General features: G+C 32.6%; 2 protein-coding genes across 3 annotated transcripts in view; both read right to left on the bottom strand.

Moving 5' to 3' along the window:
• The window catches only part of LOC144850567 (dual specificity tyrosine-phosphorylation-regulated kinase 1A-like), a 19,774-nt gene extending 11,299 nt beyond the window's left edge, over positions 1–8,475 (bottom strand). Inside the window, exon 1 of one of the 2 annotated variants that reach the window (XM_078707863.1) lies at positions 8,104–8,475. Coding sequence is in view for 1 of the 2 variants with exons in the window: in XM_078707862.1 (XP_078563988.1) it covers positions 3,312–3,399 (88 nt within the window). In the remaining variant the exon portion in view is untranslated. Of the gene's footprint in view, positions 1–3,311; positions 4,009–8,103 lie in introns of those variants that run through there. The other variant, XM_078707862.1, reaches the window with a different exon arrangement.
• A 620-nt stretch (positions 8,476–9,095) lies between these two features.
• On the bottom strand, positions 9,096–12,599 carry LOC144850938 (rRNA 2'-O-methyltransferase fibrillarin-like). Its single transcript, XM_078708457.1, has 10 exons — positions 12,519–12,599; positions 11,891–12,034; positions 11,663–11,713; positions 11,371–11,436; positions 11,171–11,265; positions 10,785–10,961; positions 10,503–10,635; positions 10,165–10,277; positions 9,890–10,035; positions 9,096–9,797 (listed from the first exon to the last, which is right to left on the bottom strand). Exons 1-10 carry the CDS (start codon positions 12,529–12,531, stop codon positions 9,776–9,778), a joined length of 960 nt encoding a protein of 319 aa, XP_078564583.1. The 5' UTR covers positions 12,532–12,599; the 3' UTR covers positions 9,096–9,775.
• Positions 12,600–12,668: the final 69 nt, after the last annotated feature.

Consider the following 12,668-nt stretch of genomic DNA (forward strand, 5'->3'; position numbering starts at 1 on the left):
TCTTTGCATTGTTGTGTACAATTGTTGGATAACTGTGTGCTGTGAAACACTGTTTCCTATTTACAGTAACAATGAACTGGAAAATGCAGTTGATTAGTTTTAACTATTTTTTAACCCTTTCCTTGATACATTATGTTTTATTAATGTTACAATGTTTATACTTTACATTTGTGGATAAAAAAAAGAAAAAAAAAGATTAAATATCATTAATGTCATTGTCATACACTTTTTCTCTTTACTAGTGTTACTGTAATAATGTTGTATACAATGATAACACATGTCATCGGGTGAGTTCAGGTGCAACACATGGCACAGGTGAATAAATGCAACAAAAATATTTATTTACATGGGTTTTTTTGTTTGAATAAATACAATAATATGTACAACACTGTCAGGGACAACATGTTGTCACATCCTTTGACATTTCCTTGTAGGGATGGACATGTTGACCTTTGACATTCCCTTGTAGGGATGGAAGTTACTTCATACTGGAAATAGATAGTAGGTATGTTAGGCATGTTATGAAAGGTTGGTAAGGATGAAAACTACTGTAGGTCTAGCCTTTACTATGTGGAGGTATTCAAGATATGCAATGAAGGAAGGGAAGAAGGCCTAGCCCTCACCAATGGAAAACAGGTATGCTAGGCATGTTGTAAAAGTCAGTTTAGGCTGGAATCTACTGTGGGCCTAGCCCTGTAAAGTGTGGATTATAGGTATGTCAGATATGCAGTGAGAGATAGTTTGGAATTTAAAGTATCTAGGTCAGGTAAAACACCATGAGATCCTGCAGCCTAGACACATTAGTAAATTGACAGACAACACACATCTTGTTTCAACACAAACTGGTGATGGATTTGATCTTAATTTGCAATTTCTGAAAATAAATAATGTACTTTTTCAGACCTTCTTGATCATTTGTATTATTTAAAATAATGTCAAGCGTTTAAATTGAACAAAAAATTGAAATTTACAAAACAAGTAAACATACAGTACACTTTACAGTGTGTTTCTTTCTATCCAAAAATAACAAAATTGTAAATGCATAATCTGTAGTTTTATATACTGCATTGTACATACAGTACCCTACCAGTAAATATGGTTATGTTATAAATAGCACACACCCTCTCCACCCCCACATACACATAAGCATCATATGCTACTCCTTACTCTACCAGTAAATATTCCATACATTATTAATATTCAACTCACTTTAACAGGTTTGTACTCCTACAGTACTATAATAACAATAGACACAACTACAGTAGTACAAAACAATACCAACTTACTTAAATAAACCTATATTAATATTTTTTTCAAAGCTAATTGGTAAGCTAAGCTGTACTGTAACACTATATGAACAATATGAAACTGCCTCAATGTACTAAACACTACATTTTATTATTAATATACTGTAAATTGTCTACTGTACATAAACTGTGTATGAAGGTACGGTAGATCTATTTGTCCTAATGCACTACTAAACAACCAAAACATTGGTTGAATGGGTATCCCTAAACAATCAAAACATTGGTTGAATGGGTATCCCTAAACAACCAAAACATTGGTTCAATGGGTATTCCCCGAAAAACCAAAACATTGGTTCAATGGGTATTCCCCGAAAAACCAAAACATTGGTTCAGTGGGTATCCCTAAAACATCCAAAACATTGGTTGAATGGGTATCCCTTAAACAACCAAAACATTTGTTCAATGGGTATCCCTTAAACAACCAAAACATTTGTTCAATGGGTATCCCTTAAACAACCAAAACATTGGTTCAATCGGTATCCTTTAAACAACCAAAACATTGGTTCAATGGGTATCCCTAAACAACCAAAACATTGGTCCAATGGGTATCCCTAAACAACCAAAACATTGGTTCAATGGGTATCCCTAAACAACCAAAACATTGGTTCAATGGGTATCCCTAAACAACCAAAACATTGGTCCAATGGGTATCCCTTAGACAACCAAAGCATTGGTTCAATGAGTATCCCTAAACAACCAAAACATTGGTTCAATGGGTATCCCTAAACAACCAAAACATTGGTTCAATGAGTATCCCTAAACAACCAAAACATTGGTTCAATGGGTATCCCTAAACATCCAAAACATTGGTTCAATGGGTATCCCTAAACAACCAAAACATTGGTTCAATGGGTATCCCTAAACATCCAAAACATTGGTTCAATGGGTATCCCTAAACAACCAAAACATTGGTTCAATGGGTATCCCTAAACAACCAAAACATTGGTTCAATGGGTATCCCTTAAACAACCAAAACATTGGTTAAAAACTAACCCAATTAAAGAATTCCTTAAACTCTATAGGTACAGTAATCCCCAAAGCATCTGATAAATGGAATGGTTACAGTACATCTATTGTACAAAACTGTAATGTAAATTTTAATGAATAGAGTTCAGCTGTACAGTAGTCGATAAAATCATCATATAAAAATATTTGAAATGGACCAACGACGATTCCTAAAAACTGAATAAAAATTTTAAAAACCATCAAAATGATTGTACAGTATGCTTAGAATTGTCCTATTTAAAAATTCAAAAATAAAATAATAATATTAACAACTCTAAATATTGAAGCCATGACATTTTGATATTTATTTGATCATCAGCACCAACATGCTACCTGTATTCCATAATGCTAAAATATTAGGTTAGTGACCTTACAGTTTGTGTACAACAAATCAATAACTGTGAATATTATACATTTACTTAACTTACTGTACAGTCTAAAAAATAATTTAAAATGAGTTTAAACAATACTGTAATATTACTAATAAACTCGAACATATAAATGAATAAAATAAATTTTATGAATAATATACAGTACAATACCAACAAAATCATACTCTACATACAGTATCGCAGTAAATAAATTACAATACAACTACAAGCCAATACTTAATTTTTCGAAACAAAAACACACTATTTGTGGACTTACCATTGTGGTTATAACCAAACAATTCAGTCTTAGTAAATACTGTAGTGCTACGATTCCTTTCACAGTAGCAATGGTAGCAATGGACTACAATATTACTCATCCTATTCTAACTCATGAATCACCAGTGATTCATTTTAATAAATATTTCTTTTATCAAATTACTGTGTTTAATTCTTGAGTCACTGTCCAGTCTAATTATAATAACAGTAGATAATTCAAGTTTATTTTGAGCATGTTTATATCAAGTCAAATGATCATCAATTTCAATAGCCAATTCTCAATGCATTAATATCAGTATGTTAGATTCAAATATTCATGAATAATAAAATTGATGTGTGAAAATGTACTTACGTCGATGCGTTCGATTAGAATGACCATTCATAACATTGTGTACCATGTCGATACGATTTAACAAAAGGGGACCGTCGCGGGCTAGCATAATATCATAATATCCAGAACAGGCGTAGACTACGTTTGTCTACTACCAAATCAACGAACCATTGACAACAGTGTTATTGAAAACCACTAGACTGAGTGAATAGCAATATATGCTAACTCATGAAAGTTGACCAAACATTATCCTCATACTGTAATATATACTCATACAAGTCAAATTAGTATTATCAATTCGTTGTAAGTATCATCCATAAAACACAATCTGCTACTGTCAGTTATTGCACTCAGGAAACAAGTATGTTGTGTCGCACAATATTTAAATCCAGGAAAAAGGTTGCTTAATTCACATTGAATTTGACGCAATACTATTTCACTTCAGTTGTATACAAGAATCCCTTGTGAATGTTGTTGTTATCAACATGTCCATGTTATGACATGTTACACTGGTATATAATCATATTATCTCCTTGTAAGCTGTAATTTCTCACAATTTACCAAGAAAAACAAATCATTGAAACTCTGCAGCCATTTCTCGCACGCCCAGACAGCTTTCCTATAGGCAACACTGTTACTATTTCTGTTCTCTTATCTGATTGGTTAGTATTAGTTCTTCTTAGAGGTCAACTGGAGGTTGGGCCATTCAGACTGAAGGTCATTTGGTAAGCAATGCTTGAATGCAAGTATTCAATGCATTTGCTGCAGCTACCTGCATTCTCATAACCTATGCTCCATTATACTAATTTGGATTCTTCCATTCTTATCAATAGGGATGTTTACAGTGACTGATTTGACACAATGTAATTAATTGCATCAAATGACTTGCATTTCCTAATACTGTTTACAAAATAGTATTATTCAAAAATAAAGCAAAAGAAAGGAAACTAAACTTATCTAAAAATTACCATTTAAATTAATTTATATTTAAAATAATTAACAATTGATGTATTATTTGCAATTTTGTACTGAACTTAATTTCTTCACATACTTTTAATGCTAAGTTTAGTAATTTCCTTAATTTAAAAAACACTCAAATTAAAAACAATACAAAATAGTATTTCACAGTCAAACCATCCATGACAAATACAAAAAGGAAACATGAGTGAATGGTTGTAAACAAAGTACACAAACCAAAACAATGTGCGAGTTCAAAACATAGAACAACAAAACAACAACAAAATCACACAGTTGTATGTGTTATCGTGGTTGGTCCTTTTGTTAATTATTAATTTCTCACAATACATTTATTTTTGTTATGTACAGTATATAATATGTTCTCTCTTTATGGATATTTATCTGAAATAAAAGAATGAATGAAATGAATGAGTTAACACGTTTTGTTGCGTACAATATGTTATAAATAACCTAATTATTGTATAACAACACTAGTATGTACTGTAGTTAGTACTGTACATAGCTAGTAGTATTCTACTCTAAAAAAAACTTGAATTTGTTATTGTTCCCCAGTTATTTGTTGTACAATCACAATAGATAATTTAGCAATGTTATTTTAAGGTGCCTCTTTTTCTCTGTTCGAGTACTGTTTCTAGTTTGATTGTTTACTTCTTAAAAGCATTAAATTAAAGTAAATCAATTTTAAATTAGTATGTTGTAAAAATGTTAGTTTGACTTTAGTACAGACTTGCATGTTTGAATGTTTCACGGTTACTCTGTATTATGAGACAACTCTCAGCCTTTCTTGTCATTTTTTTTTTACTATAGTATTTTGAATGTTCGTTGTTGAAAAGTATGTACCTTAATTTATATTCATCATTGATTGTATTCTGTGAAAAAGCATTAACAAACAGTTGAATAAACTTGAAATTCTATGAAAGAATCATTGCTGGTCATTGCCCACTTACTGCCAGGGTTTACTGTACTCTAACTGTATTGTATTACTCCAACTTACTGCTACATTCTACAGTAAAAATTCAGTTTAATTAGAAATTATTATTTAAAAAATGTTGTTAAATAATTTTAAAATGTTACCTTCCATCTTTCCAGTAATACCAAATTGCTTTATAAAAAAATGCTGTTTGGGAAATTTTGTTTTTTAGAAAAAATATAGACACAAAAATATTATTCATTATTAATAAAACATACTAATGTTTTACACATATTATTCTACTTAATATTTTGAAGTGGAATATTTGACGGTACCAGGAAGCAACCAACAATTAAGTCAGATTGAATAATATTGCTTTATACAAGCTATTACAATCATTTAGGAATCCTGTAGGATTTAAACAGATTTTCAATTTCTTCACGAATATAAGTTTCAACGTCGTCATTGCGCTTGTGGCAATATATGCAGTTTGTGTCATCTACTTTGCTATATCGCTGCATATCATTTGTCTCGTCTAAGGTCAAAGGTTACTTTCCTGTCTGTCTGCTAGAAAATTCAATAGGGACCATCTCATCTTTCTTTATAAGCACGATAATCAATGAAGGGATTGCCTCATCATAAAAATATCAATGGGTAAATTTAAAGCCACTTCGAGACATGAGACTGAAAAATATGGACTTGTTTATACAGTACTACCAAGTCAACAGGAAAAATGCCACAGCAGAGAGGACACAATATTTGTACCACAGTACAGTAGTTCCCGGCAAAAGGGGAACCGTTCGTGACAGGGTTTGTGATAACAATGGCTGCTAGTTTTCATTGATTCAAAGGTAGGACACCTTTAGCGATGGGCTTAGCATTCAGTAGAGCAAAAATTATATGATAAATCATGACATTTTGTAACAGGACTGGCCAGGGACTGCTAATTTTACCCCATCATTTCCCACACTTGTGCTACGAAATCCTTGGAAATATACAAATGCTGCACCTCCCCAGGCCCATGAAAATATACCCTGTAAATGTGGCACCTCTGCGTATTAGAATACTTAAGAGTGACCCCCTTGGGGGTCAAAAGTACACATAGCCTTTGGTGGTAAAGTTACAACAGGATTAAAATTTGTTTTCAAATCCAGTGCGAACAAGGCTTTAGTTTGCTATAATTCTGACCTACTGTTTGTTTGACCTAATTCACTTTCACATTATCATCTGATTCGCTTTACAATGTTGTCACAGACAGTTACGTACATGTGACATGCTGTGTTGTGTGTCACACTACTCTATTATATTTTTTTATGAATATGAATTAAGTATGAGTGTTTTTATCCATTTCAAATTATGGGGGTTTTATACAGTAGATCTACCTTCCATTCCTAATGTATGGGCCATGTACTGTATCTCATTAATGAAACTTCAGAGAAGAATAATCTGGTTATCTGACAGGTACTATGAATTCTACAAAATGTCATAAACCATGTCAATAAATGGAATTAATTTTCCACTGATGAATGAATTCCAAAGTACCCTCAACAAAATTCATGATTTAAAAAAAATATTGGCTGTTTTAGCAATATAAATGTATAATACTGTACAATGGTAAGTGGTTATTATTCCGCCAAAATACTGGGTACCAGCATCATCAGGTCTGACAATAAATGCTGCTGCAAGTTTTTACATTTTTTATACTCCTAATTATTAACAATATTTTACTAGTTGTTCTGTATTTTGTCCAATGATTCTTAAGATACTCGTACAGTACCTAGAGTGACCTTGAAATAACCCAAGATGCAACTTTTCTTAAAAGCATGTTTTTCAAAATTCATTCATTCATATACAATTACTGTAGAAACTGGAGATTATGGTTTTTGGTGGAATCCTGGTAACTGTCAATTTATATCGCTGATGATTCAGGTATAATTTAAATTAAGCTGTGTTTGTGATGTATCCTTTATTTATAATTATTCAATTTAATTAATGATAATGTTTTTTCATACAGTAATGTACAGTATTCTCCTAGTACAGTATTCTGGTGTATTTTTAGGGTGGTGGCGCTGTTGCAGATTTACAATAAAGGTCTCTTCAATGTAAAAGGAGTGGGTCACATAACAGAATTTTGAGGGTTTACAGTATAAATAAAGTAATTAGTCATTACAACGAAATTTAAGCTTGATTATGGATGTACGGAAATGGAGATAAATAATGGAAAAATATACAAACTACACAAAATGAAGATTTTCCCAAATAAATTACGGGAAAACCCCAGTAAAACACAACAACTGCTGTCTGTCATCATTCTGCGCACTCATAAATATGTGAGCGTGACGTGCTGCGCAGCAAGACTACCTTACGCGACACGTAACAAAACTACTGACATTTTATATCCCAAAATTTCTAAGAAACTCTGCGAGTTCTGATCCAATTCCAAACGTTGAATAGACCTAGGCCTAGACCTAGTAAAATTCATTATGGCTTTGTGCTGAAAAAAAAAACAAACTTGAGGAAAAGTAGAGTCTAGGCCTAGGCCAAGTGTCTCTAGGCTGATCTAAAACTCTTCCTGATACAGCCTTAGCACTTCAGTGTTCACACACTGCTCGGCTCAATCTCATGTCTCACGTTCGTGTCGTGATCATGACTGGCTTGCTTCTCGTCAACAAGATAACATGAGGCTAGAAAATGTCAATGATACACGAGCAAGAATACCTAACGTTTAATCTAAAGAACATCAAGTTACACATATTAAAATAAATTAATAAGGTATGAAAATAAAATGTATAAACAAAAACGTCTTTAGCTAAACTGAAGCCATTCATTCAACTTGTGTTGTGTGAAGATCAAAACAACAAATTACGGGCGCCCTCTGCTGTAAAAATAAATCATAAACACGAGAAATAATAAAAATTAACTCACCTAACGTTGTTTGACATATATATTATAATTCCATGATATTTATAAATTCCCTTCTGTAAACTGTTTAAGTTTTAATATCCAAAATCGCACGTGTTTTAATGTCGGGTCATTCAGATAATCACAACACAATTGGCGCGCGAAATGAATCTTGAAATTGTTCACTTACAGTTTAAAAACTTGCTGATATATCCAAAACAAGAAAGACAATTACATTAAAATTCGTCAAAATAAATATCATTGTTCACAACTTACATATTTCAAACGGAAATATATTTAGAAAACAACGAGTTAATTATCCACTACGTAATAAATTCGATGGACCAGGTTCATGAACTTCCTCGGAGAGCACAAAATGGCGGCCAGAGTTCGCGTTGTTCTTTATTCGAATATATGCAAATTACTTCCCATGGAAGAGCTCTCGCTGACGCGATGGTATTCGCGTTGCCATAACAGTGTCAATCAATTATCGGCGTCTTTGTTAATCAAAATAGCCCCGCCTAGTAATTAGGTATTTCAACCAATCAACGATCGAGTGTTTTTTTTTACATGGAGCAGCCGAAAGAGGGCTCTCGTCAAGTATTCAATCACATGACCTGAGATTTGCTTCGGCAGAATTTCCCGGCAAAAATAAACTCCTCGTGTATTTTTGTCAATCTTGGTTTCTGAACAGACCGAGGAGAAAAAAATCCCTGTATGTACTGCTGTATCTTAAGTTTCGTTATTATATTTATCAGATGAAAATATTGTTGGGTGTATTTGATTATTTTACTATACTGTATTTCATACATTTATGTGTGTTAGATAAATCATGAATGATTCCACCGAACTTACGAGTTAAAATAACTATAGCGAGGCATTTAATGAATAGGCAAACTGCCTTAAAATGTGACATGTGTGTATAGCATGTAATAGTACTAGGAGTATAATCTATGTAAGCCTGTACTATAAGAAGATTAACGTTCTTTTAATAATAATTGCTGAAACTACTGTACTATCATTTATCAAAAAACATTTATTTCATAAAATCTCATTTAATGACATGATTGATTCAATGTCGAGGACATGATCAGCGGCATTGGATCAACAAAGTCACTTGCTTTAAAATGCTTACGTCTTAACAAATTATGTGCTAGTTTACTTAATGTTAAGTGCTACTAATACTTAGGCAGGAATTAGAGGGGAAAAGATAAAAGCAATCATTGCTTTACAACCATGGTACAGTATATACAAAATAGTTGATAACAAAACTGTTGTTCAATAAAGTATAGACCGGTGTAAGTATAGAACCGCTACTTTTCAACAAATAATGTTTAAACATACTTTTCTACTATTCTTCAAACTTCCAATTGTTAGTTTCTTTTTAATATCTTAAACTACACTATTATTCTCTAATATTTATAGCATATGACATATTTTGACATGGATTTTATCATGGAATGTTACATAATACAATGACTACACATGTGTTTATACTATGTATTTTCAACTCTAACTTTATTTTTACTTAATTTAGATTTAACTGGCACAAATAATGTCTAATGTTGTTAGAGTACTAACGAAAATAATCATCAACAAATATATTTTATAGATGAAAATAAATGAAGGAATTAAGCATTTCAAAATGTATTTTTTTAGAATTTGCTTATTAAAAGAAAATAAACATTAAGTCTTCTCACTTCTTCTTTGGAGGTGGTCTGAAAGATAAAAAATATCAAATATAAACAAAAAATTCACATTATAAAAAAAACATAAATTAACAAATTAAAATGCTTAAATGTAAAATTACCTGTATGTGCCAACTACTACAGCGTGATCTCTTTCGTAGGGTTCAAGGGTCAATTGTTCTTGCGGTTTTAGTCGTTCTGCTTGGAGTTTTTTAACCTCCTCAGCAAACACTGCTTCAGGTTGTGCTGTGCTGTCAATACAATTTGCCTGTAGAAAATAATTACAGAATAACATTTAATCATATGTAAAGCAGTTACAGAGGTGGCACATGGAATGCTGTGCAGTTAGCGTTTCCTTGCAACTGTAATTTTTTTATATGCAAGTCGTACCACATACCTTAATTGAAATTACAAAATTTCCCTCATTCTTGAGGAAATGATGAGAATTAATTGCAACAATTCTAGCTTGGTCTGGTTGTGCAACATCAGCAAATACGGTATCAACCATTCCTTTAAGAAAAATATTGGAGCAATTAAGAATCTACTCAGAAGTGATAAGAACTCATGCAGGGCATTGGCTAATAAACAGTGTTTAATAAGGTAAAACATTATAGACAATTGATAATAATTACATGTTTTGTTAGACAGTGTTTTTATATATATAAATTGATCATGCACCATTTAGTTTTAATTGGTTTCACAGTGGACACCAGCAATCTAAGCTCTTGTACTTACCTACTAGCATTCGATACTTATGTGGGTGTCTGGCATCCTCTATGATTGGTATCACATTCGTTCGTTTCTTTGCTACGTTTATTAAATCTCTGCCAGATCTGTGCGAAAATTCAACGGCATACACAAGCCCACTCTAAAAAAGAACAAATATTATTGTGAATTTTGTTAAAATGTCTTTAAAATTTTATCGCATTTTAATTGATATCTCCTACACTTAAAAATTCTCAAAGATAAGCCTACACTTAGTATGAACACCACAATAATTAAATGAAGTTTACTTACTGGTCCCACGATATCTGAAACATGTGAGACAGTGGTACCAGAGGCAGCACCAAGGTAGAGAACTTTACTGCCAGGCTTTATGTGGATTTTATCAATACCACCTAGAATAGCTGCTGCTAACTTAGATCTAAATGGATTCCATGCTCTGTACTCAATCTTGCCCTCTTCTCCAGGTTGCTGAAAAAGAAATAATCAATCAAAATGTCATCAAAAAGACCCTTAAAAAAGTTATTCATATCAATAAAAAACAAGGATAAATTACTTTAAAAGAAGATAAATAGTGAAATAAATATAAAGTAACAACAGAATGTTCAGGTAGCGTCCAATATCAAACATCTTATGACTGGATAAGTCGTACAATTGAATAAATAAGTATCAAGTGTTACCTCTACTGCAATTCTTTTTTCACCATAAACCGACTCTCCTATCACCATGTTACGCGTAACTAAAGCATCTTCTTTGCCGCGTGCAATAAACACTCCTACAAAAGAAAAACATCAAAATGAGATTTGAACATGGTTTTACCAACAAGTTTAATATTCTGTTTATTTTGGAAACTGCAAAGCTAATTGTTTGGGTTGCTTACCTTGAATTCTGTGAGGTTCAATGGACACGGATCTACCTGCTCCAAATCCACCTCGACCTCCACGACCTGTAATCAAATAGAAAAATATGAAGTAACATGAAGTATGTTTTAACAAACCAAATATTATAATTGTTGTATAGTATTTTTGTTTTTAAGTTCTAGAAAACAAATATCGAGTCACAGTAAATTAAATTTTGAATATTTGATAATGTAACAATAATACAATTAGACTGTTATAAGTTGTTTATAAAATTAATACTGCTTGTTGCCAAAGGACAAACAATTTACGCACCTCCTCCTCTTCCACGTCCACCACCACGACCTCTTCCTCCGGGACTAAATCCTACAAAAAATATTACCATGATGATTAATAATGATAAATATTACATTTATTCTAAATATATTTGCGATATTTATAGTAGAAAACATTTTTTAAATGTACAAAACAAAAGGCAGCCTAAAGTCCGATTACAAAACAAAATATAAAAACACTAAAACAAATGTTTAAGCTGTAACTTACCACCACGGCCACCTCTACCTCCCCTGCCACCTCCTCTCCCTCCAAAGCCGCCACCCCTGCTACCAAAACCACCTCCTCGTCCACCTCTACCGCCTCGTCCTCCTCTATCGCCACCACCACGGCCACGTGGAGAAAAGCCAAATCCTGAAAATAATAAATAAATATGTAAACATTTCAAAAGATAAAGGTCTTTTTGTTGATGTTTTTCACTTTCTTTGTAGTGTGCTAGACTAGTAATACATTAATGCCTGAAAGAAAACATGACGCATTTGTTACAAAAATTAACATAAAATCAAAACATGAATAAGATTTTTTAGAGCAAAAACAAACATGGATTATATTACATATTAATATGACAGACACTACCCAAAAGTAGTAGGTAAAAAGGAATGGTTAGGCCTAGACGTCTTCACGTGTTTACACATTCTTTCACCTCAAGTGTACATCGTCGCGTGGCATGGTCATGGTGTAGGCTAGCTAGCTAGGCCTAAGTTTTGGATGACCCAATACTAATAATTGTCATACTAATTACTCTTTATCAAGCAATCCGCCAGCAAAAATAACTTAATTAAAATAATAAGGAAGTTTACGTTTCTAATAATCGTTACAATAATGAATCCATACATACCTGGTCTGCCCATATTATTATTATTATTGACTACAATATTTGAGAATTAAAAACAGAATCCAACACGTGCATGTTCTTTGATCACAAACGATGCGGGCATGCAGCGGTGCCCATGCGCTTTTAATTTTATTCATAGAGGTCGCTGTTGAT

The sequence above is a fragment of the Antedon bifida genome, chromosome 8, assembly GCF_963402885.1.
Source record: "Antedon bifida chromosome 8, ecAntBifi1.1, whole genome shotgun sequence".
Lineage (NCBI taxonomy): Eukaryota > Metazoa > Echinodermata > Crinoidea > Comatulida > Antedonidae > Antedon > Antedon bifida.